General features: G+C 51.7%; 2 protein-coding genes across 2 annotated transcripts; both read left to right on the top strand.

The window, feature by feature from the left end:
- Positions 1–1,331: 1,331 nt before the first annotated feature.
- On the top strand, positions 1,332–10,169 carry LOC123020859 (cathelicidin-2-like). Its single transcript, XM_044425061.1, has 4 exons — positions 1,332–1,654; positions 5,489–5,596; positions 7,455–7,541; positions 8,689–10,169. The coding sequence occupies exons 1-4, from the start codon at positions 1,466–1,468 to the stop codon at positions 8,854–8,856; spliced, it is 552 nt and encodes a 183-aa protein (XP_044280996.1). The 5' UTR covers positions 1,332–1,465; the 3' UTR covers positions 8,857–10,169.
- A 9,654-nt stretch (positions 10,170–19,823) lies between these two features.
- CNR2 (cannabinoid receptor 2) lies at positions 19,824–21,258 on the top strand. The gene has a single exon (XM_044425050.1). The coding sequence runs from the start codon at positions 19,941–19,943 to the stop codon at positions 21,015–21,017; it is 1,077 nt and encodes a 358-aa protein (XP_044280985.1). The 5' UTR covers positions 19,824–19,940; the 3' UTR covers positions 21,018–21,258.
- Positions 21,259–26,337: the final 5,079 nt, after the last annotated feature.

Raw genomic sequence — 26,337 nt, 5'->3', positions numbered from 1 at the left:
CTGTGCATCCTTTTCATGCCTCCTCTTCCTCGCCTTTTCTCTAACACAAAACATCCCCGTTTTTACTTTCCCCTTGATGAGCTGGCAAATAGAAAGCTGATAATCAGGTCTAGAAGTGTCCATGCTGGAGGGGGTGCCAGGATCTGAAGTCCGGAGGATCTGAAGGGCATCCGGGCCCTATAGGGCCATCGGAGCCGGCTGAGCCCTGGGGGGCTCCATGAAGGCTCCAGGCGGTACCTGCCTTCTTTGACCCAGAGAACCTTGGGGCAGCTTTTTGTTAAACTTTGCTTTTTCTTGATCTTCGCTCACAAAAAGGGAGCGGCAAGATTTACACCCCTTCACAGTGAGATTTTGTTTTTTACCCTGGCTGTCCTTGAATCCTGAATATTTTGTATTTTTCCCAGACTAGGAGGCCCATTTCATTGTACCTCATTTGCATGTTTTGGGACAGAAATACTGTATATGTCGCTGTCATAAAACATCCGTTATCCTATCTAAAGATTTCCTGAAACAGAACTAAAAGCTAAACTTCCTAAGCTTTTTGCTAACTTGTTAAACTTGGTTATTTTTAAAAAGAGTCATGTTACATAAAACAGATATGGAAGACAATAGGTCTTTTTTCAAGAAAGGATCTCCCTTTCAAATTCCCATGGATAGCACAGAGTGGATTTCAGTGGATTTCCCATTTGCTTTCTGGGGCTGATGGGATTTGGTGTCCAAGACACAAGGGGAGCACCTGCTTGTAAAGCGCTGCTTTAGATCTTGGCTGTGATTTCCACGGTGTAATATGGAGGATTCTTTTCAGTAGATTCTTCTTTGGCCTGAGGAGTATCCGGTGGTCCGTGAGGTGCCCACTGTCTTGCTTGGGTGGCCCCTCTCGCCCACCAACTCCGATATTTTGCACTGTAAAATTCTGAAAATGTGAGCATGGAGAGAAATGAACTGCATTGGCCGGTGAGAAAAAAATACACCATCAGCCTGTGAAAGCAAAACAAACAGCTGCTTTCTAAGTAGGTTTGAATAGGTAGCTTTTGAAGTTAACATTCCCATACTGAGAAGAAGTCAGAAGATTTGCCTGCATCCTCCATTTTTCAAGGGATCAGCTGAAACCTTCCCATGCATTCTGCTCGTTTACTGCCAATAATTTTCGGCTGCTTTTTTTTTCTCTTTTGCTACCATGTTGATTCAGCTGTATAAATATGCCTTCCCGAGAAGATTTGGATTCAGAACAGAAGGAATCGTTCTCTTTTCCTTGTATCTGCTCATACGTAGGAAACCGAAAGCTATATGTGCTCTCCAGCGTTGCAGCAAGATGCTGAGTGATCTGAGCGCCCTTTCCAGAGGATGTGGCCTTTGCCAAGCTGAGCAAGCTCAGACTCCAACCCTTCTGCTTGGCAGGCTTTCTGTCCGGTAAATAAAGAGCTACGACAGAGTTTTCTTGCTCAGGCAGCCGAGTGGATCGACGATGGAGCTGTTCCTCTTGGGAGTCACCTTGCTGATGCTCGGAGTTCCCGGGGCAACTTCTCCGCCGCTTGATGCTCCGTCAGCCCTCTTGCCCCGCGATGTCGCCCGGATGGCCGTTGAGGACTTCAACCAAGAAGCTGAAGGCCAGGCGGTTTTCAGACTCCTGAAGCTCAAACACACCCACAAAGTGGTAAATATCCTAATTGGATTTGGAGTCAGTGTAAATGATCTCTCGGCGATTTCTGGCAGGTCTGATTGTGTTCGGTTAATGGCTTTTCGTGGCCAGCAGATACCTCGGCTGTTTTTCCATTTCTTCTAAGGATTATGTTCATTTCTTTTCTGGGAAATGCAAGCAGTTTTAGGAAGCAATTCCTGGGAACCTAGCTAGCTTGCCCCGCCAAAAAGTTACTGGGAACTGAGCTCTCTTTCTCTCCTTAACAGATGTTCTTTTCCTGGAAAGAAAACAATGGGAGAAGCAGTGGGAAAAGGTGGGAGAGTTACAGGTAGCAGATAGTGATGTCTAAACTGTAAATCTTTGTGAACCGGTGAAGGTCTTGCCTGGAAGCGTCCTCAGATGAGATTAGGCTGGGCAGGGGAGGGCTCTAACCACTGGGCATTCCTGTTGTCTGCCTGTGCCGTTTCCCCACAGAACCATGTCTGAAGACATAGACTCACAGCTCAGGGCAGATCCTGTGCTTCTGATCAGCTGCGGTCCACAAAAGCTTGTAGCATAACCAGTCTGTTAGTCTTTAAGGTGCTGTGGGACTCTTAGGACCCCACCCCCCTCCAAAATGTTGGGCTGGATACCGCTCTGCCTTCTGTGGGTGGAAAGGGCAGGAGGAAGGGGGCCGCGGGGAGGGGGGGTTCTGCCCAATTTTGTAGGACCCTCTGCTCAGATTGCCCCATTTAGTGTGGTCCCCCAATTCTTTGTGCAGCATTTTGTTTGATTATTTATTTGGGGGGGCAAGGAGGGACTGTCGTAAGAAAGAGGGCATGGGGGGGTCCACATCCCACTTGCAGTTGATCTCATGTAAATCGGGAGCCAACCCTTTGTATGTGTGTACTTCAAAAAGCCTCAGTGACCCCCATCTGGAGCAACCAAACCGTGGGGGGGGTCTCCTGGGGCTTATTCATCGATTAGATTCCTGCCCCGCCGTTTTTCTTACAAAGGACTCAGAGCGGCTCACATCGTTCTCCTTCTTATCCCCACAACAACAGCCCTGTGAAGTAGGCTGGGCCGAGAGTCTGCGACTGGCCCAAAGTCCCCCAGTTGGCTCCGTGGCTGAGCGGGGACCCCCCCCTGCCCTGGGCAATTCTCACGGGGAGACGGCATGAAGGGCTCAGCTTGTGCTCATCCCTTTGAAACGCGGGATGTGGACACCACGGTGTTTGGCAGAGGTTCTCAGTCGGAGGGAGAGATCCCACCTGGGCAGGTTTGCGCCAAAGCGTCTTGGCCCTGCCCTGGACGGACCCTGCAGCGGCGAGGCGTGTGGCTGAGCTTGTTGCCACAAAAATGAGGAAGGGTCCCAGGAAGCCAAAAACTGAACAGATCCAGGCCACGACTTCCAGTGCCCGGATAAATCTGTTAATTCTTAAATGCCACAAGAGATCCTTTCCCTGTGGGTTTTGGGTTGGTTTGTTGTCTGGGCTTGAACTCGGCTTTTTATGTACGCCTGCAACCGTTTTGCTTCGCCCTGTTCTAGAAAGTGTGAAACTTTTGTCTTACTGGCCGACGAGACGCTCACCAGCTCACACTTCCTCGGTTGCCAAAAACGTCCTGAATGGTTCTGAAGAGGGCTAGGAGAGGCCCGGTCAGGGAAGGCGTCTGTTCTGTGTGCAAAACAGAATTCCCTTCTGTGCTCTTTTGCATTCTCGGCAAAGAAGACTGGAAAGGAAGATTGCATGTCCTCGGGGGCGTCTTTGCCCCCCTCCTCCCAGTTGCTCACCGCCCTTCCTTGCCAGGAGCTCTGGACAGCTAATGACTCATAGGCCAAGCAAGGCAGTGCATCGCTCTCGGCCCAGCCTACCTTGCAGGGTTGTTGTTATGGGATAAAATGGAGCTAAGGAAAGCCGCCCTGGGCTCCTCCCAAGAGGAAAAAAGGTGGGATATAAATGTAATCATAATAATATATGAACACCATTAAATGGGGAAGTCTAACATTAGAATTGCACAATAGAATCGAATCCAAGCATGGCTGTGGTATCAGAAAACAGAAAACAAGGTTTGCTGATCTCCCCCAAAGGATGTCTAAAGAAATATGTCTAACTGGCATCAGAGACCTCTGAATCACTACTGGAACAAATCCCCTAATTTGGGTGCCGCTCCCAAGAAGGCCCGCCATCTTCCTTCTGCATTCCTCAAGGTCAACCGCAAACGGGGCGGTTCTTGGAAGCGGTTGAGGGGTTGTTCCGGTGGGGATCTGGCGGCCTTGTGGGGCATGGCTTGGCTCCTGCACTTGTCTGTGGGCGCAGCAGGCACAAGTTCACCTGAGGGTTTTTCGCACACTGTAGAGGTGAGGTGGGTTTCCTTGACTGGATTTCTCCTTCCTCGTGAGAGTTTTACTGCCGTCTTTGGCATGGGACTGATTTGGCCGGGGCTACGGGGACTTGCTTTTGTTCACAAGAAAACATCCAGTGCAGCTCGATCTGCTATTTCTTGCGTAAGATTCTGCTTTTAAATTTTTAAAAGCTGAAACCGTTCCTCTCTTTTAATCTTTAAAGCAAGCCTAGGACAGACGGGCCTATTGCCAAAATGCTTTTGGAATGGCAAAACGACTATGCATTGAAGACTATGCATTGGGGGGGGGGGGGGCAAAGCACCCCGTGCCCACCCTTTACTGGGAAGGAGAGAACGCCTGTTTCCCACGCACAAGGTCCCTTCTGCAGCCCCAAGACTTTCCAGCATGGTTGCAGAGTCCTTTCTGTGGCAGCACGCACCATCGCAGAAGACCGTTTTCCTATTTTTACTTTCGAAACGTGCTTCATTATATAAAGCTATTCTACTCTTCTTCAGCATAAAGGCACTTATTCCCCAGTAAGCACAAGGAGGCGTTTATGCCCCCAAGCGGATGACGTGCTTTCCGTGAGTCTGAAATGCAAACGGGCATGTTCAGACCCAGTGGCTGTGTGTGTCGAAAGATCTGGACCGGCAACCTGTCTTTTGCTTTGCATTAAAAAAAAATATATCCGGACCGTACAGCCAGCCGTGGCGCATGGGATGGCGACCGTGGGACGAGGTGGGGGAGAGAAGGGAGGAGTGCTAGGTGCGGACTTCACAGCAGAAGGAGAGCGCCTTGCTGCCTGAGGACTGCCCCCACCCAGAAAGGCCACTCGAGGTGCCGTCCTGGGTGGTTCTTTCTGTCCCAGCAGGTGGAGGATTGCACCCTAAGTCCCGCAGCCACGGTGCAAACTCTCGAGCTGCCTGAAGCGAGAGAGAGAGAGGGAGGGAGAGAGAGCCCCACCAGGTCATGAGCCCCCCCGCCTCCTCCCCATCATTGCCCTCTGCTCCCCATCTGTACCCCCGCCGCACCCTGTCTCGCATCACGCACCCACACACGGGTGGAGGAAGCAGCCGGCACGGCTTACCAGAGGGGCTGAAATACCGGCTCTGCGGGGGTCCTTCCTCGGCCGTCCCGGGAGACGGCACAGCTGGCAAAGCCGCAGGAGGAAGGGGGCTTCTGTCCCCGGGTGCAAGCGCTGATGGTGCTGCCGGAAGCAGGCCCTCCTCCGGAGGGGGCAGCAAGCGGCGCGATCCCCCCCCGCGGCTCGCCGTGGGTGCTTCGCCCTGCTTTGTGGAGGGGCTGGCCCCGACGTCCCGGATGGACAGCTGCCGGCAGCCTGGCCTGGCTCTGCCCCCGTTGCTTTGGCTTCTCCCGGTGTTCCTCCCCTTCCGCCTTCCAGGGTGCAGCTGCGGATGGCCACCCTGTTTTGTAAGCTCATTGGAACAGGGACCAACCCCCCCCCCCCGGCTCATGCCATTCTGGGTGTGCTCCTGACTTTTCCTTTGCTTGCCTCCATCCCAAAGAAATTCCGCTGGGGCTTCCACTTCAGCCTGAACTTCACCATCAAGGAGACCCACTGCCGCAAGTCGGACAACTACAGGATTGAGAACTGCAGATACAAGACGAAGGGGGTGAGTCCCTTGGAGGAGCCAAGCCGCAGGGGGAGCCGGTCCCTTCGCGGGGAGCAAAGCGAAAGGCCGGCCTGAGGAGGGAGTCCAGGCCAAAGCGCCCGCAGCCCTTCAATCCAGAGACTAGTTTAGGGATGCAGGCACTCAGGATCAGGAGCCAAATCCTGCCCCCTGGGGCCCCCAGAGAACCACACACCTCTTTTGCCCAACCACCCTCGCCGGCTCGTTCCCCAAAGGGTGGCACCGCTCCCTTTCCAGAAAACTGGAATGCCTCCGACTGCGTGACTTCGGGCAGTTCGAGCATCACGCTAAAAGAGGCTCATGGGCTTGGCATTTTGGCTCCACCCCTTTCGCGATCGGCTCCGCCTACTGCAGCTCTGCCCCGGAATCTGGCTGTCCAGCTCAGATCTCCAGGTCCCTGCAGGACAAGAGCGATCAAGCCGCGTAATGATAAAATCAGTCAAGATTAAGATACCATGACTAAGGATCAGTGTTAATTGGACTCCACGCCAGTCAGAATGCGCCCATGGTTGTCGGCTGCTTTGGCAAGCGAGATCCCCACGGGGGCGGCAAGCCACGGAGGGTCTTTTGGGGATCCTGTCACGCTGGCCAATGGCTGGCGCTGTCTGGGCAGTTTACAAAGATTAAAACCTTTAAAAATACAGTATAAAACCCACGTGCATAGAAACATAGGAGTATATCGCAGAGAGAGATGTATATCTAACAGTTATTTTGAAATATCAGCAAGAAAAATGCAAGACCCAATTCAGGGCTCATCTCTTGCCGAATGCAGGACAGAAGGTCCTCTGCCGGCACTAACAAGCAAAACCGTTCGTGCCAGATGGGCCTCGGTCTTCCTGAATCTATGTCCAGTCTGTTATTTCGAGTTATCCTGCCTCTGAATGGGAGACCTGCTTCCAGCCAGAGCACGGGCTCGGTGTGGCTTGTTGTTCTTCACTGGTTGTTGAGTTGTTGGTTGTTCTGTTCTGTGAACCCAGCCAAGCTGACAAACAGTGCTTTGGGAAGTATGAGCCAACCATAGTTCACAACCCAGCAAGAAACCATGGATTTTCCTACACGCCTCACTAGCCAGACCTCACCTGGAATCCTGTGTCCAGTTCTGGCACCAAGATTTAACAAAGATGCAGGAAAATTGGAAAGGGGCCAGAGGAGAGCAACAAAAACGATCCAGGGTTTGGAAACTCTGCCCTGTGAGGAGAGACTGGGAGAACTGGGCAAGTTCAGCCTTGAGAAGAGAAGGCTGAGCGGGGACATGAGACCCCTCTAGAAGGACCTCAAAGGCTGCCACAAAGAGGAAGGCCAAGGTCTCTTCTTGCTGATCCCAGAGTGATTGACTGAGTTGACTATTCCAAGTTGCGACAACCCAGATCCAGGCTGGACATCAGGAGAAGCTTCCTCACTGTCAGAGAAATAAAGCAGTGGGACCAGCTGCTTGGGGAGGTGGGGGGCTCTCCCACACTGGGGACATTTGAAAGGAAACTGGGCAGCCCTCTGAGTGGGATGGTGTAACTTGGTGTCCTGCAACAGCAGCAGCTTGGACCCAATGGTCTTCCTGGCCCCTTCCAATTCTATGATTCCATGAAACCATGGTTTGTTAGCATGGCTGGGTTCACACGATATAACAACCCACGATTCAGCATTACTTGCTGAGCCCACTCTCAACCTGTATCCCGGCTTATACGTTGTGTGACCCCAACTAGCGTTTCTTCTCTTAACCTATTGCAGAGGACACGATTTGGCCTGTGCCCCCAGTGGAAAGGGAAGCCCAAGGCGGGGGCGAGGGGGGGATGCATGGCCCAGGGGCTCTGGTTTAATCTGGATTCATTCTTTTCCTCCGCAGCCCATACAGGACTGCTCTGCTCAGGTGTCCGTGCTGAACTTCATGCCAGACTCGCCGCTCACCTCGGTGAAGTGCCGTCCCTTGCAGGTGAGCCGGCTTCTCTAAGGCCTCCCAGACTTTCGACTGGGCATGTGAGCCAGTGCTTCCGTCTTGCTGATGTGCTCCCCCGTTTGGTTATGTGGATGGAAGAAATTCAGCAGGTGAATCCAGTCAGTGTACCTGCACATGCACAAAAGCTGCATTGCTGGAGCTCTACCTGTGCGACTGCTGCCTACTTGCATGGGAAGCTGCTACCACAAAAATCATGCCACAAAACCAGGAACAGGGCCCCAGACACCCCACCTGGGATCCCGACCACAGCAAGGGCTAAGATGTGACGCCCCCGCCCCACTTCCCTGCACCGTGGTCCTGATTTGGCACAAGCCCTCCCCATCGGCTATTTATAGCTTAAAATCCCAAGAGTAATGATGTGAACTGCGTGGGATCCAGTTTGGCCAACACAATACGTAACTGGCTGTTCCTGCAGTGACTGCCTAAGCTGCAGTTCCAGTCGAACCCGCCAGTGGGAGAACTTCAGCAGGACTAGAGACATGTTCCACATCTGAATGGAAGAAACCCAAAGCAGCCTTGGAATGCAGATTGGGGTGGGAGGGTCATTTCCTGCCAGAAAAAAGCACTGGCAGCTTTCCCCAGGCCGGTGATCTCTAGAAGTGTTGGACAGCCTGCTGGCTCAGGCTGATGATGGGAGTTGTAGTCGAACATATCCAAAGGGCACCAGGGAGGGGAAATGCAGATGAGAGGCTGGCCAGGGGGCCTGCCGGTGAACTGCACCCTTTTCCAGAATGGTCCCTTCGTATGTACACGAACTGGGAGGCTGCAGTGGATTCAGCACATGCATGCTTCATGTGCACAGAAAAACCCGCACCCGCAAATATGTGCGGAATTCACGTTGTTTCTGTAGAGGACAGAGAGATATAACTTTTTAAAGGGAGACAAAGTGAATTTTGGTGACGGATCGCGTAATTCATTTGGGGAAGGAAGTATCACAGTGCTTGGATAAAGGCCTACTGAGGAAATCAGACTAAAGATTTTCTGCATTGCCCGTTCCTGTCTAGGATGTTTTGGCTCAGAGTGGAATCCAAGCTATTTGGCGTCTGGTTTTAGAAGCTAGTTACTGAATGGAGGCCTCAGAAGCTAATTCCCTTCCCCCCCTTCTGTTCCTTCTGCAACCTAGCGGGGAAATGGCCGTGGCAGCCGGAAAGCACAACCCAGCGCCATGCTCCAGGCAGAAGAGCGCCAACCGCAGGTGCACGTGGAGGTCTATTTGCCATCGGCCTACTCGATCGCAGCTCTGAGCGTCGCCGAAGAGGAGCCGAGCCGTCCGGCCGCTCGCCCCCACTGAGGCCCCGGACGCACCTCAAGGCATCTCGCCCGCATCACCAGCTTCTGCTAATGCCTGGACCGTTTAGCACGGACTCACTGGCCGCGTCTGGCTGGTAGCATATGAGCACACCCTCCTGCTGCCCAAACACCACGGAAATCCTAGCATGTCTGCGGGGATTCCTGACTCTCTTGATCCTTTTAAAAATCTGCGGTGAAGTCTTGCATATTCTAACTTCACCTTCCAGCCCAAGGACCCTCTCTTAGCCCAAGGGCATAAAGCTGCTCACACCAGTCGCCAGGGGCTTCTCTGTGTGAGACATTTAATCCTCCACTTACTGCATCTGGAAGCAGATTCCTTGCAGGATTAAAATCGGCTCCTTTGTCCTTTTCCAGGGATTTTTTTGGGCTTTCTTGTATGTTTCATTGCATGAGCACAAGTAGCAGAATTGCAAAAATGCTCTGGTTAGTTTTTGCATCATTATTAGTGAGATAAAGCCTCATTTTTCCTCAATCTTATTAAAAAAAAGGTGCTTGGAAAGCAGAGGAAAGACCGTGGAGGTTGACAATGTCAAGTAAATTAGCCGTGAACTACCATGAGCTAGGAATCACGAGCTTGGACACAATATCCCCTTGTAGAGAGAATCTCCAAGGCTTAGGAAAAGTATTTCCCAGCACCTGGGAAGCAGCCAAACAATTGGTGGTCGAGGTGAAAGTGTTTGCCATTTGGGGAATTCAAGCTTTGACCTCCCCCCTGCCCAGCTTGAAATTGTACACCTGATTTACGAGTTCTTCCGTCAGTTTGTTTATGTTTAGGAAGGTCTGTTCAGTCATCTCCATGGTCAGTGAATCTCCAGTAAGGTGTTTGGAATTCAGTTTGCAAGCAAAATCTTCAGACTGATTCTTTTCAACAAAGTTTAATTTGTGGGTTCCAGGAGAGGAGCCAATAAACAGGAAATGTTGTAGAGAAAAAGACAAGCTAAGCAGCTCAACCAAATTCTCCCCCTACTTCCTCTGTCTTTGTTTTGAAAAATAGCAGCGCTTCACTTGGGAAGGCCCAGCCTAGCCATAAGATGGTCCATTTTTTAAAAAACTTGCAGCTAAACTGAATCTGCAACTTGAAAATCGGCCTGCAAGACTGCACAGAGGTGCATTGGTCCAGCTAAAAGTAGCTGTGGTTCAGTTGATTAATGAGAATGATTTTGTGTGATGTAACCAAAAAAGAGAGATGTATTTTGCCAGATTATACACAAGATGTAGCTTTTCAGACTGCAGTAGTGGTGCATTTTGAAACTTAACCGCTGTCCATAACAAGCCACGGCAAATCATTTGCAATTCAGTGGTTATTTTACCTTTTCTGTACCAGGTCACTTTGGTTTTCAGAAAATAAGACTTTCCCAGTGTGAAATGCCTCAGGCTCAGGAGATCCAGCCCACCGGTGGAAGACCAGCAAAGCTTGCCTGTTGAACCACAAAACCTGTCTAGTCACAGGAATTCTCTCTGCCAGCACCTCTCATGTCAGCAGAATCCCATGAGCAAGCTCCAATCAGAGGGAAACAAACAAGCCAGCATTTTATCTGCCCCAAGGATGGACAGAAGTTGGAGGACCTGATGTTTTGGACTTCAGGTCCCAGCATGCTGGGAGGAGCTGACTGGATTTGAAGCCCACAAAATTGGAGCGCATCCTGACATGGGTAATAGTCAGGTAATTCACTTGACATATTATGGGCACATATTATATGGGAGAGAAATCAGAATGCTTGACTTGTTCACTTCCATTTCAAGGTTTTAAAAGCAGGCCTCTAGTCCTCATGGCATAAAGAAACACTCGGAGCCTGCATACCTTTTGCAGCAAGCCCAAGGGATCCGGGGCCTCACTGTGGGCAGCAGGAGGCAAGGCAGCGTCCCAAGTCCAAAGGCCAGGAATCATGACAAGTCCAAGCCTCATTCCCGCCCCAGGCCAAGGGCAGGGACCAGAGGAGCATATTCGGGCGTGGGGTCCCTGGGGCAGGATGCCTGGGCAGATGCATGCAAGCGTCAGGCCGGAGGCAGGCGCTGAACCCCAGGGAGCAGGAAAACCTCTGGGGCTGAGGCAGCAGGCCAAGGGCAGGAGCCAGAGGCAGGGCCAGCCCTCGGCCAGCCCTGTGGGGGCAGTGCGGCAAGGCGGGACGGACTCGGCGCGGCAGAACCTGGGTCGGGCCCTGCGGGGAGCAGAAGGGCCTCTGCTGCCGCGGCCGGCCTGGAGGAAGAGCTGGTCTCCCACGGGGCTCCTCGGGAGGCTGCGGGTTCCCGCAGCCTGAGGCCCACCCTGCAAATGCCAAGGCGGGCCTGGAGGCCCCTCTCGCCCTGGTCCAGGCCCAGGAGAAGGGGCTCTCCGTCCGGCCCCCACGAAGAAGCCGCTCAGCTCCGCATTTGGGGGCCTGGGATCGTGACAGAGGCTCCGTCCGGATGGAAGCGGCTTGCCTTGGGTAAAGGTTGGGTCCTGGGACCAGGGAGGCAGCGTTCAGGCTGGACTGTGCTGGTTTCTCACACGTGGGCCCTGGCCAGGGAGCGGGCCGAGCTGCGAGCCAGCCAGCCAACCCCTGGGAAGTAAACTACTTAAGGCATACAATCCTTCGCGCAAAATTTGCGAAGCGCGGAAGGCCCGCAAGTCACGTGTGCAGAGGCAGAGCCATGCTTGAACTCGCTTCCCGCCACGCTGCCCTGCCAACGCTCGGGCCGGGGGGCTTCGGACAGAGGGCGCGTCGGAGTCCGGGCTGCTGAGCGGGGGAAATGGGACGGCTTCCCACCGCAAGCGGGTACTCGCACATCGTGGCGTAGAGCAGAACCGTCGTGGAGGCGGGAGGGACCCCTGAGGCCATCGAGCCCAGCCTCGGCTCCGCTTCCGCTTGCGGTCGCCCGCCCCGCTTGCACCCTGGGACCCCTCACAGGCCAGGCTGGATCAGGCTCTTCTGGGCGTGTGGGCTGCAGCTGGTGCCCCGTCGGCCAGGTGGAAGCCTCCCTCCCCGAGTCGTGCCCCACTGGGGGGCTGCGCAGCCCACCTGGGCTCCTGTGCCGCTCGACACCCCAAGCCAGGGGAGCCCCCACCCTACCAAGCCCCTTGGCCAGAGTAGTGGGAAGGCTCGCTGCCCGGCCGAGTGGCTCCTGCCGCCGGCCTCCTCGGGAGGAAGCAAGGAGGGGGCGCAGGCCGGCGGGGAGGAGGAGCGGGCCGCCGACGCCTCACCGGGGCTCTCGCGCTGCTCCTGCCACCCCACTGCCCAGTCGCTCAAGCCCAGCCGGGCTGGCCTGTCCCACACGCCTCCCTCCGCCAAGCCCTGCCCTGCGGCAGCTGCCAGCCGTTCCGGCGCTCCCGCCGATGCTGCCCGAGCCACCGTGAGGCACTCGCCCGGCACTGGTGCAGGCAGCTTGCCAGGGTCCCCCTCGCAGCGCCTCCGCAGCCCCATCTGTGTGTGTGTGGGGGGGGGGTGCAGCCAGCCGAGAGAGGCAAGCCCTCTGCTCACAGGATCAGAGAACAGTCGAGTTCAAAGGGGCCCGGAAGGCCATCCAGTCCACCCCCTGCTGTTGCAGGACACCAAGTTACATCACCCCACTCAGAGGGCTGCCCAGTTTCTTTTGAATGTCTCCAACATCAGCAGGCTTTCTCGGCTCCTTAATTTGGCCACAACCATCCTCGTTAAAGTGCCCAATCTTTTTACTTCCTCCTGCCACATTTTATCTCCGGAGGAGGAGCCCAGCAACTTCAGATGCTATTTCACAGAAGAGTAGAGTTGCAAGGGGCCACAAAGGCCACGGGTCCAACCCCTGCTGTGGCAGGACACCAAGTCACATCATTCCACTCCGGTGGCTGCCCAGTTCCTTTCGAATGTCCCAGTGCGGGAGAGCCCCCCACCTCCCCAGGCAGCCGGTTCCACTGCCGTGTTGCTCTGACAATGAGGACGCTTTTCCTGATGTCCAGCCTGCATCTGGGTTGTCACAGCTTGAATTGATTATTCCGTGTCCTACACTCTGCCATCAGCAAGAAGAGATCTTGGCCTTCCTCTTTGTGGCAGCCTTTGAGGTCCTTCTAGAGGGATCTCATGTCCCCCCTCAGTCTGCTCTTCTCAAGGCTGAACATGCCCAGTTCTCCCAGTCTCTCCTCACAGGGCAGTGTTTCCAGTTCCTAGATCATCCATGTTGCCCTCCTCTGGATCCTTTCTAATTCTTCTCCATCTCTCTCAAATCTTGGTGCCCTGAACGGGACACAGTATTCCAGATGGGGTCTGACTAGTGAGGATTATAGGGGAGCTACTACTTCTCCTGATTTGGAAGTGATACTTCTGTTAATGCATCTCAAAATAGCATTTGCCCTTTTGCATTGTAGCAAAGCATCGTATTGGCTTATATTTAGCCTATTGTCCACAATTACTCTGAGGTCTTTTTCTTTTTCAGTTCTGTTGAGCCACGTATTCCACATCTTGTATGGATGCCTTTGGTTCCACTTTCCCAGGTGGGGGACTTGGCACTTGTCCTCACTGAATCTCACTGTGCTGCTTTCAGCCCAGTCTTCAAGTTTATCAAGACAGCCCTGGATCTTCATTCTGTCTTTAGGGTGTTTACTGTTCCACCCAGTTTTGTATCGTCTACAAATCTGACTCTCTCTCCTTGTACGTCCTCATCCAAATAATAAAGATGCTGAAGAGCACTGGGCCCAGGACTGAACCCTGCGGCACCCCGCTGGTTACCTCCATCCAGTGTGAGGAGCTGCCACTGAGGAGCACTCTTTGTGTCCGACTCAGCAGCCAGTTTTGGATCCCCCTTATTGTTTTTCCGTCCAGTCCAGTTTTTGCTAATTTGCTTATCAGAATGTCACATGGCACTATGTTGAAGTCTAAAGTCTAGGTAGATTATGTCCACAGTATTCCTTCTGTCCTTTGGGAGGCTACCCAGTCAAAAACTGAGATTAACTTCAATTTATTTTGGATAAATCCATGCTGGCTTCTATTAATCACTGCGTTTTCTTCGAGATGCTTGCAGATGGATTTTTTAAATAATATCGCTCCAGAATTTTTCCAGAGATTGATGTCAGACTAAGGGGTCTATAGTTCCCAGGTCCATCTTCTTTCCCTTTTTGAAGGTAGGGACAACGGGAGCCCTTCTCCAGTCGTCTGGCACGTCTCCTGTTTTCCAAGATTTATCGAAGATGATAGCCAGTGATTCTGCGAGTTCCTCCTCTCGCTCTTTTATGACTCTGAGATGGATTTCGCTGGGCCCTGGACTTCCTGCCCCACACACAAACACGCGCGCGCGCACACACACACACACACACACACACACTGGGGGGCGGGGGGGGCTTACCTTTCTTGCAGCAGGAGAACTTGAGTGTCCGGAAGGCGGGTGTCCAGAGCGTGAATGTCTCTTTTCTAAGTCCCCGGATTCTTATCCCGTTTCTCTCTGAAAATGTGTCTAGAGGGAAAGATGCATTTCCCAGGCTTGTGGGAAGGGCTTGATCGCTTCTTGATGATCTTGATAATGTTTCTCTGGTGAAGAGACAGCCTTTTGCCTGTATTCACAGGGTGGGATAGAAAAGGTAATTTCCAGGCCTGGCAAGAGGATGGGTTGCCCACCTCGCAGGGGGAATGGCTGACCTTTCCTCCGCAAGGATCCCGGCACCCAGCGGGCTAAGCCAGGCCTGCAGCTGGCCCTGGCCTGGGCGCGTGTCCTGCTGGCCTGGGCCTGCGACCATGGACACAGCCGCACCACCCGGTCCCACCGAAGGTCGCACTGGGATAGTCCCCAGAGGATACTGGGAGGCGCCCCCGCGGACCTTTGCCGCAGCCACGAAATCCCGCCAGCAGCTGGGAGCATCCTGTGGAGGCCCCCGTGGCAGCGTGGCTCCCCAGGCGCCCGCTGCTGACCGGCCCCTTGCTCGGGCCGGCCGGTCGTCTGCTGGAAGGCCACCTCGTCCCCGCACGCACACACGCCTCGCCCTGCCAGCGGCCCAGGGGCCGCTTCTCGTGGCTGCCGGCACGGTGGGCGCCTGCAGGAGACTCCGCAGTGTGTTGGCCGGAGCACTGGCTGCCTGCCTGGGCGAGGCACGTGGGCACCCAGGGAGTCGGCCACCCCGGGCGGTGCCTGCTGTGCTGGGAAGCCGTCTGGCAGGAGGTGCAAACCTTGCTTGCTGGTAGTTCACCCGCCTGTCCCTGGATCCATACAGACCCCTGCAGATAGATAGATTCACTGGAGAAGGCCCTGATGCTGGGGACGATTGACGGCAAGGGGAGAAGGGGGCGGCAGGGGGGGCGGTGGCTGGATGGGGTCGCTGGGGCGGTGGCCGTGGGCTTGGCTGGGCTCCGGGGGACGGTGCAGGACAGGGGAGCCTGGAGAAATGTTCAGCGTGACTCTGCAGCTAAACGAGATCCAGCAAACGGGACTGCTGTTTCTTCCTGACGACTCTCAAAGCGAAAGCGAGGTGCCTTGGCGGGACCAGAGGGACGTGATGTGGCACCCGTTCATCTCAGTGGAGTTTGGCCCCAGCCGTTTCCTCAAGCGCAGGCTGCCCAGAAAACCAGGGGGAAGATCAAGTGGGGAGTTGTGGGGACTGGGTGTGGGATGGCTCGTGTTTTGGGGGGGGGAGGCTTCTTTCTGAGCCTCAGGGGCGCCCCCTCGGTGGGGATGGAATGTCCTTTGGCTTTGGCATTTAGACACCGTCTCGGCTTGGCCAAATTATTTGTCCCCGAGCCAAGTGTTTGTCCCCGAGCCTACCCAGCTGCCTTCTTTAAATGGGCACGGGCTGTTGGAATGGAAAACTGTGGGTTCAGAAATGTGGTTGTGTGTTGTGCAGTGCAGATCCAGCTTCGTGATTAGAGTCTTCAGCTCACAGCACTTACACCCCCCCCCCCCCCCCCCCCCCGCAGCTCTTCCGGGAAAGCATCCTCTCCAGATGGGGCTACTGGTCCAAACTGGTCGGGGACCGGTCCTGCTCTGGGCACACAAATGTCCAGCCTTTGCATTCGCTCTGCCACAACAGTCCGCTTCAGTCCAGCAGTCAAGGCCATGTGGGTATTGCATTTCCGAAGCTCCAGGTCAGGTGGAGGCGTCGGAAAGACAGTCCAATAAACAGGCCAGGAATCTGGATACCAGTCCGTAGCAACAAAGTCCAGGAATGCTGACAAGGGTGTTTGTTGCTTCCAACACTGAGCAGTTCTGCCCGAACTGATTTATCGCCAGCTCTGGGCTGTATCCAGCGCTGGCTTTCGTCCTCTGAGGAATCCTCCTCAGGTACGACATGATAGGGCCCCAAGCTCATCTGAGCCCAGAGTTCTGGCCGACAGATTCTCAGCATGAGATAGCACAGTAGATATTTCATGAGGGGGGCCGGCTGGAGCCGGGGGTCAGACTAGATGGCCCGCGCGGCCCCTCTGACTCACTCTGTTTCTATGTTTCTGTCATATCATATTCATTTATTTTGGGGACTTCTATGCCATCCCATTCACCGAAGCCTCGGAGCGGCTCACAAGTCCTCATAAGTGAGGACTGGTCAGGGTTCCCCTTGACTTAACACTCCGCCTGGACCTACTCGGGTTCCACAAACGTTGCTGAGATACAACCTCTTGCTATCATGAACTTTAGAAGACTGACCCATCTAGCTGAATGTTATTCCACGAGATAGTGTACAGGGGCTGTGAGAGTGATCGCTTGGCAATTATTAACAATATTGAAATGCTGGCTGCCTTTTAACCAACTCAGATTCCACATCCAAGGAAATATGATTTTAGGTAAAACATTAAGAACTTTCTACCGTGTGGCCATCTTTATACCTGGCAGAAGTCCTGGGCCTTCGCAGACAGGGGTCTGGCAGGCTGAAGTTCCCCAGGGGCAGCTTTTTCTAGTGTGGTGATACAGCGAGAAGGGAGCCAGGGATTCTTACAACCATCATATATCCGGTCCAGTTCTGCCAAGGGAATTGTTTCTGTCCAGGACAGAAAAGGGGGCAATCCTTTCAATACTGTAGGATCTTGTCGAAGGGGAGACTAGACCCCAACACGTATTTCCTCTCCCGATCAATGAATGTCTTTCAGGGACAGGGAAAGGAGGCACTCGCCTGTGGAAACGGCTCCGACGTGTGTGTATCGCGCAGCTTATCTGCACATCCCCAGGCGGAGAACGACTGCTTGTGGCGCCGGTTTCCTCTTCTCACAGAAAACGTTCTCTTTGGATCAGAATTCAACAATTGCGTTATCCCGGCAGCATGTGGGGGACTCTTTACCCCGCATCCGGGGCTGCAGATCCTTCAAGGGACCCCTTCCCCATCTCTGGCGGCTGCAGGCGCACAGGAGAGTGGGAGCCGTGGGCGCCCCTCTGCCCCGCTTGGGTTGCCGCTGCGTTCACACGACTCACTCGCCCTAATTCTGAGACGGAGGACGGTCTGGAGTCCTGCAGTTTAGTAAGATTCAGCACAGGGACAGTGCTGCGTTTACCAGGTCAGAGTACTGCAACTCCCACTGGNCATTGTATGTGTTATTTTTTCTCAAGCCAGTTGGGTCAAGTCCAACAAATGTGTTGTTTTCTAGTAAGACGAAGTTGTGGGTGAGGAGGGATTTTATCAGATTAATGCTGCTGGCCAGAAGGACACGTTTTACATCAAGTCAAGTGATAAACTTTAGTTGATTTAGGATATGGCCCAATTTTCATTGGTGAGGCTGCAAGGAGGCTATTCTTATTCCGCCTGGTAATTATGCTAATGAGTATTAGCAGTTTCAAAACTGAGTGTTAAAGAGATGGCTTTCCTGGCGGCCATTTCCTGCCTCTGGAATGTCTTACTAAGGAATTCTAGTTTGGCTGCCTTAGTAAGGCAGAGGGGGGCCTTTGGCATGTAAATTGGTTTACTGCTGAAGGGGACTTTATTGGATTAAGTGCTGTTTATTTCTTATATAATTGCTTTTGTTTTTAGTGAGACTTTTGTTTTAAGGGATTATCTACACATGGTGCTTCTTGTGTACAGTACTAGTAAAAGTTTGCAGGTTGTTTACAGAACTGTATCTCCACCTCCGCCCAGGGCCCTCTAGAGCTTTGCAGCTGCTTCTGCAGCTTTTGGTAGAGCAAAGATAATGATGCATTTTCCTGGATGGTGCCGGGAAAGAAGCCTTGGCTAAAACCTGAATCCTCCTCCATGCCAAAGTGCCACTTGACATAAAGTGTAATGGGACAAGCAGGAAGACAGCGGAAAAAAAGCCTTGTATAAAAGGGCCTTCTTTCTCCTGCACACACACACACAAAAAGGCAGCAGCAGCAGCAGAAAATGGAAGTAAATGACTCACACAGAGAAGCCTTAAGTTGTTTTTAATGTCAATATTATTCTTAGCCACCTCCAGCACCATTTTTGGTGGAAAGTCAAAATATACTTCTCATAAATACTTCTAACAAGGAGTGGCACTTCTGTTTTTTTTAAAATTGCTAGATATATTTATGGGACAATAGTCCAGTACAGACCTATTTAAAGATTATCATTTAGGAAATGCTGGAAGATGCTGGGGAAATCCACAAACAATTCAAATGTGTTCAGATTGCTATGAATCCAACATGCTGATTTTGCAGAGGTCTGGCTTTTTCTGAATCATGCAGTTTCTGTGAACTTCTGGGCCAATCTTTCACTTGGTGGGGGGGGATTGCACTAATTTTCTATAGTGTGCATTTCCAGTGCAAGTGTGCATCAGTACTAATGCATGCTTGTGCAAATGCACATAAGTTAACACGTTGAGAAGAGCTGCCTTTTAAGCTGCCATCCTATACCTTGCAATCCTACCCCAGGGCAAGAATTCAGAAGACTGAATTTAGTCAAGCTCAGCTCTGGCCCCAGGTATTCCGTCATCCCAGGTGAAGCACAAGATGCTGCCCTCACCCGTTTTAAGTGCAAAGGATGCCTGGAGCGTTTGTTCAGCTACAACAGTGGGGCAGTGCCTGCCGCATGGAAGGCAACAGACTCGCTTAGGGGGTGCAGAGCAGGCTGTGTGACACACACCTCAGTCCCCACGACCCTGCTCCTACCTCCCAGCATTTGCTGCCTGAGACACCTGCCTCATTCTTCTTACTTATTAGATTTGTATTCCACCTTTTAAGGGACTGCCGGTGGCGCAGTGGTTTAAACCACTGTGCTGCTGGGCTGGTTGATCGAAAGGTTGCCGGTTCGAATCTACACAACGGAGTGAATTCCCATTGCTCCGTCCCAGTTCCTGCCAGCCTTGCAGTTTGAAAGCATGCAAATACAAGTAGATAAAAAGGTACCACTTCGGTGGGCAGGTAACAGCGTTCTGTGCACCTCGGTGTTTAGTCATGCCAGCCACATGACCACGGAGACTGTCTGCGGACATACTCTGGTTCCCTTGGCTAGGAAACGGAGATGGAGACTGTCTGCGGACATACTCTGGTTCCCTTGGCTAGGAAACAGAGATGAGCGCCACCCCCTAGAGTCAGGCATGACTGGACTTAATGTCAAGGGGAAACCTTTACCTTTTTTATTCCACCTTTTTCCTTTCTTAAATAACGCAAAGCGACTTGCCTCATTCTCCTCTTCCTGCTCTCCATCTTATCCCGGCAACAACAGCCCTGTGAGGTAGGCTGGGCTGAGAGGCTGTGACTGGCCCAGAGTCACCCAGCTGGCTCCATGGCTGAGCGGGGACTGGGACCCAGATCTCCCGAGTCCCAGTCCTGCGCTCTTGACCGCTGCACCACACTGGCTCTCTCACTGCTTAATAATAAGGCCTGCCCTGTTAGGCATGTAAAGAATTGTCCTGTAAGGTATATTGCAGAAATGAACGGAAAATGATGGTATCTTTCATTCTTTCTACAATTAAGTGTAGACTAGGTGTGATTTGTTAAAAGTGTATTTTTTTGTATTAGAAAAGAACAAGGAGAAGAAAAGCAGCATACCAAATTGGTAAAATAAAAGAAATATATGGGATTCAGGGAAAGGGTGGTTCTTCAACTTTGAAAGTGAGCATAACTATTATACATTCCTATTATACATTCAACTTCTATCATGCCTAATTTTTTTTGCAGTTGGATCATTAAGCTGTGCCAAGGAAGACCGTTCCATTCTGAAGAAAGCTTTTCTGCTCTGTGTTTACAGGGATGGATAAATGCAAGATAAACACAGTTGCCAACATTTCTGGATGCGACACCGGTGCAGTGCCCATGGAATGCTACATGGTTTTGAACGGTTCTGCTCAGATTGTCATTACTGTGCTGTGTTGTGCCTTCGGGGGCCTTTGCATCTTGGAGAACGCCTTGGTGCTGTACCTCATATTTTCTTCCCCAAAGATCCGGAAGAAGCCTTCCTACCTCTTTATAAGCAGTCTAGCCTTGGCGGATATCCTAGCCAGTGTAATATTTGCCTGCAGCTTTGTTCAATTCCATGTTTTCAAGGTGATCGATTCCTCGAAGGAAGTTTTCTTGCTGAAGCTCGGAGGTGTCAATTTATCTTTCACGGCTTCTCTCAGCAGCCTGTTGCTGATGGCCGTTGACCGGCACATCTGTATCCTCAAGCCGTCCAGGTACAAGAGCTTGGTAACGAGCCAAAGGGCCCTGGTGGCTATGGCGGTTCTGTGGGTCACCATCACGTTCCTTGCCTTCCTGCCCCTTCTGGGATGGAACTGCTGCAGGCCCCGCTCCGTCTGCTCTGAGCTCTTTCCGTTTGTTGACAATGCCTACCTCTCGAGCTGGATTGTCCTGGTGGTGCTCCTTCTGGCACTGATAGTGTATGCTTACATGCACATCCTTTGGAAAGCCCGCAAGCACACCCTGTACATGGAAAAGTACCACATGCAAACCAGCCAGCAGAAGATGAAGGTGCGAATCGACATCATGCTGGCCAAGACCTTAGTGATCATCCTGGCGCTGCTGGTGATGTGCTGGTCACCGGCACTGGGCCTCATGGCCTATAGCCTCTTTGTGAAACTGGACGACTACACGAGGAAGGTGTTTGCCTTCTGCAGTACCCTGTGTCTGCTGAACTCTATGGTCAATCCAGTGATCTACGCTCTGCGGAGCAGAGAGTTGTACTCCTCTTTGAGGAGGGTCTGCCCCTGCCTCAGGCGGATCCCAGGAATGTCGGAGAGCATCTCAGAAGCAGAAAGTACCCAAAGGTCCTACCCAGTTGAAACCATTTGCGACAAATCAGTCAAGCACTCAGAGGCCCTTGTTGACTAAAAGTATGCATAGAAGTTTTCTCTTTGGAAAGACTCTAAGGCAAAAGGTGTACAAGATCCAGGGCTTTGGGGGTCACGCTGGGTCTGCTGGAATCAAGTGTGTGGCACAGTCTTCTCTCACTGCCAGACGTGACTGCCATGCCCAGATGCCCAGGAGTTCTGCTGGAAACACTAGTGTGTCCTTCCCAAACTCTGTTCTATACTGCCTGTAGCCGAAGCTCTCTGGGCAGTTCACATGTAAGTCACCCATACAGATTTCAGCCAGGCCTGACCCTGTTTAGCTTCCAAGGCACACCAAGGATGAGGCACACCAAGCTATTCGGATGTTTCATTTCTGGCTCTGGACTTGGGATGAACTGGCAGGTTTTGAACAAATACCTGATCCCATTGGAGGATTTGCATTGCAAAAACACCCTTGCCATGAAATTATGTCTTGGCATAAGCAGTAACAGTACAATCTGTGGACAGTATGTATATTTAAACAAAGGCTATGTGTTTGCCGTGTTTTTACAGGGAAGCAGAAAAAAAGGTCGAATGTGATACGCTAGGAACCAATCCTCACTGAAAGAGGGAGGGGCACTAAAAATAAATACTGGATGCAACCTTTGGCTCCCTGAGAATCTCAACTTTTTTTACTTTTTAAACATGTTTAAATAACCCAAATTTCTAGTCCTTATGATGACTGAAAAAATGCACTTGGAATTATGCAAGCAATTCTTACTGACATCTCAGAAACCAGAGAGATGTCTAAAAATACAATTTTGAGTGAGTGAACTCAGCTCGGTTCCCTCCCTAGTGCCTTCTGCACTATGCCAGGCCAGTAATTTTATGGCAGAGCACACCCAAGACAGTGTGGCTAGTAAAAAAACCCCACCCACAACTTCCCCAACAGGCAGGCCGGTCTGCATTACAGGTAGGGTCCCCCCTCCCCCTCCCCCCTCCCGGTCCTCTCACAGGTATCTCAGGGAATCCTGGGGGAAAGGACTCCTTCCTCCCTGCCAGAGGAAATCCAAGAGCCAGCAGGGAGAAGGAGAGCAGAAAACAGAGGTTTTTGCCACTGACTGACACGTTGGCTGAGCAATCTTGGCTGTCCACTCTGGTGGCAGGCTGAAAAGAAAGACTGGACTCGTGGTGGCAAAGCAGCGGGAGCTGAGATCTCTGTCGCACACTGCTGTGACTTGATGAAAGAGCTTGCTGCTGCAGCATATGCCACGGCAGAGCTTCCAATAGCCACCTCCCGGGCCACTTGGGCACTTTGGGGGCAGCTGTCAGCAGCACTGGTCCCGCAGCTGCTTGGCAAAGGTGGCCCTTCTTGCCAAAAGGTTCACTGGCAACACGGCTTGACTGACAATGGGATGTGTCATCCAGGTTCAGACAACACGACAGCCTGTCAGGGAAAGAGGAGCCCTGTTGGAAGCCGTGGCTTGTCAGGGTGCCTTATAAGCCTAAAGCCCTGGAAAAACCCACCCTAGATGCACACAACAAAACAACCTGCCCAGGCATGGTATTGTCTGTTAATGCCCATGCTTCTAAAAAGAACATCAGCTCTTGCTGCAGATTTCAGGGTGATCTGGGGCGAAGTTAGACAGGGGCCTTTTAATTCAGACTTAGCGGTATTTTTCTGTCTCTCTCTTTGTCATGTTTTCAAGGGAAGAGGGACAGATGACTGATGGTGCCTTCATAAAAATCGGTGTATTTACACATTAAGGAGGAACACCTAGGATGCCAATTCAGTTTTAGACCTTACTGCCAACGAGCCGGCAAAAGCAACGTGTCAAACTTTTATCTAGCCCTCCCCTCCATCTCCCCCAGTGGCTTGAGCTCGCTCCCAGGAGATGCTTGGGAGCTGAATCACACATTCTACTGGCATGCAACTAACTCTTCTCTCCCTTAAAAAAACACTCTAATGTGATCAGCAACAGCCATCATTGAGATCAGCACCATCATATGCCAGGAAGGAGGCAGTTGAATTTCCCCTTGTTTCCCGCACCCCCAAAATCACTTGTTTCCCATGGGGAAGGGCTGTTAAAAAAAGAGGAAATATCATGGTTGGAGCAATGCTTGAAATAAATGTTCAAAAGCAGTCTGATAGGTGCACAGAGAAGAGGTTTGGTGATAGAGCCAGAAGAGAGAATCCAGTGAGTTTTGGCAGGGCTGGCGGGCAGTGGGGGGGGGGGGGAGGCTGCTGTCAGGGGTTAGTATGGCTGGGCACCTACCAAGGTCCACAACCCTTACCTGCTTCAGGTCCACCTACCCAGGTCCTCCTTGCTGCTGCTGCTCACTGCTTGTCCTGCGCACCCTGGCGGGGATGAGAGGAGGAGATGCCATGGCTTGCATCTTCCGTCCTGCACACTTTTCATGGCACAGATCATGCCCATACAAAGAAGGCGGGTGATGGGACCAGCAGTCTAGACACAAGCAGGAGAGGGCCACTGGGGTCTCTTGCTCAAGCCCCCCTCCAGACTTTGGAGCCAACGCTGGTGGATCCCAATGAGATTAAATAAGTGCCATACAACCATTATGGAAACTAAAAGGAGTTTTTTGTTGCAATTCACAAGTGAGAGGAAAACACTCTTATCCTAGATATTTTACATATTTATGACTGGTCCAAGGTGTTTGTGCTGCTTGGAAGTAATTTTTTTTATCATCCCCACTTTCTCTCCCACCAAGGTACATGGAGACACTGCTTCTGTTTTTCATGTATTTGCTCCCTTTTACAACCATAAAACCATTGCTTTGGGCAACTGATAATCAGAAGGATTTGAAATGTATTCCTAAAAATGCAGGACTTACCAGAAAAGCTTGTGACCTGTTGTGTGGCAAGGTTGCCAAGTGGGTAGGAAAAGGGCACTGGACTGTTCTTGGGTCCTTACCAGCAATGTGATATGCAGGAATTGGCAGGTGAAATTTCTGTTGCTTTGAAAAGAAATTCTATTTATCACTTCCTAACTACACCAAAAGATCTAGCTATGTATGGTGGTCAGGTACAAAAGAAGGTGGGATGCCTGCAAATTGAATAGCTGTGTACTTATTAAAAAGAGAATTCCAGCAGGTATACCCTGTCATGCAAATAGTGATATGAGTTTTCTGGAAATTTTTCAATTATTTTTTTTTTCAGAAAAAAATCCTATGCAAATTAAGGAAATTTGCAAAGGGAAGATGTCAGGTTGCATCTGAGTGGGGCTTATTTTTCCTGCAACTCCGGAAAACCTGTTTAAAGAAAAAAAATGCAGCCATAACACTTCAGAACACCCAAACAATGTCAGATTTTGCTTCTTTGCAAGCTAAATTTGACTCTTTTGGGGACTCCGCAGCTTCCACTGGGCTCCCAAAAGCTCAAATGTAGTTGGCAAACAAGCTAAGTTGGACCTTTTTGGCAGATGAATTGGTAATTCCAGATGATATCTTTCCTTTAAAAAGAAACACTGAAATCATTTTTGTGGTACTTGGCAAAGGTCCATAGAGATAGAACAGGTTTAGCTTGTATTTTGTAAAGATGCCTAAAAGTATGGCCCTTTCACTCCAGGTATTTGACTGAAATATATGACGGAAAAAATCAAAGCACATTAGGGTGTACTCAGAGTGGCTTCATCCTCAGTGCTTGTAAGGGCCCAGACTTGGAGGTTTACCACAATCCACCAGCCGCTCTCCCCCTCCTATACCTCATGGTCTAGATTTTTGCTAGACGGCCATTTTTGGCTGTCTATCCAATGTGCTTCGGAGGTGGAGGGAAAGAGGCTGATGTTATTTTCCAACCCCAAAGAGGCAGCTGGCATAGTTCAACGTCCTATGGAAATACCTCAAGGAGAACACAGAGATCGGGCCTTCCTACTGTAAAAATATCTAGTTGATATTTAAAAAAAACAAACAAACTGGTCAGCTTGACAAGGGGCAAAAAGATTTGTTTGACAGGCCCCTGCTATTTCAGGCAACAGATTCCACTATTGACTGCTTCCCATTAAAAAACAGACAAAAACCTGTTTTCTTGCCCTTACTTAGCACACAAGAAAAAAACTGTTCGAGAATAAAAGAGGGTCTGCTGTACCCCAGCAAGTGCCCCTCAAGTGCAGGATCCTGTTCCCACAATGCTACCAGGTGCCTGGAGGCCCATGAGGCAGACAGCGCACATGGATGTCCTGCTCTCATCTTCCCAGGAACAGGAGCTGCATTCTCTCTCAGTCCCCTCCATATTGCACGAGTCTTTTTACTTGCTGGGAATTTTTCACATAGGGAACAATGGAAAAATGTGACCATTCACAACACATAACACAGATCCTGCCAGACAAACCTTGTGGAATTCTACGACAAGGTTTTGAGATGGCTGGATGGAGGGGATGCTGTGGATGTGGCATACCTGGATTTCAGCAAGGCCGTTGACAAAGTGCCCCATGATATCCTGGTGGAGAAACTGAGGGGTTTTGGGATACACCAAAGCACTGTCCGGTGGATTAGGGCATGGTTGACTGACCGAAAGCAGAGGGTAACCATTAAGTGGGGAATCGTCGGGATGGCGGCCAGTGACAAGCGGGGTCCCCCAGGGCTCTGTCCTGGGGCCAATCCTGTTCAATCTTTTCATCAACATCATGGAAGAAGGGGTGAACAGTCTGCTGATCAAATTCACAGACGACACTAAAACGAGCAGTGGCCACAACTGAGGAGCAGGCACTCCAGATCCAAAAGGATCTGGACAGACTGTGGAAGTGGGCAGGAGACAACAGGATGGCGTTCAATGTGGATAAGTGCAAGGTCTTGCACTTGGGGCATGGGAATGGGTGTCATAAGTACAGGTTAGGGGACAAGTGGCTGGAGAGCAGCACTTGTGAAAGGGACCTCAGGGTGCTGGTTGACTGCAGGCTAAACATGAGCCAGCAGTGTGATGCGGTGGTCAAGTGGGCGAACGCCACCCTTGGTTGCATAGCCAGAAGTGTGGCTTCTAGATCGAGAGAGGTATTACTACCACTCTACACGATTCTGGTGCGCCCACAACTGGAGTATTGTGCTCAGTTTTGGGCCCCTAGCGTCAGTGCAGCGTAGGGCCACAAGGTTGGTGGCCGGTTTGCAGGGGATGCCGTATGAGGCGAGACTGAGGGAACTGGGTCTCTTCAGCCTGGAGAAGAGGAGACTCAGAGGTGATATGTTGGTGACATACAGGTATGTGAGGGGGTGTCACACGGAGGTGGGTAGAGACCTGTTCTCCCCTGCAGAGGAAGGCAGGACGCGCTCCAACGGAGCAAAGCTCAGGGAACCAAGGTTTCGTTTGGATGCCAGGAAGCACTTCCTGACAGTCAGGACCCCGAGGGTGTGGAATGGGCTTCCACGAG

The sequence above is a fragment of the Varanus komodoensis genome, unplaced genomic scaffold, assembly GCF_004798865.1.
Source record: "Varanus komodoensis strain SLA01 unplaced genomic scaffold, ASM479886v1 scaffold15, whole genome shotgun sequence".
In the NCBI taxonomy this organism is placed as follows: Eukaryota; Metazoa; Chordata; class Lepidosauria; order Squamata; family Varanidae; genus Varanus; species Varanus komodoensis.
This window is presented reverse-complemented; position numbering and strand designations above follow the sequence as displayed.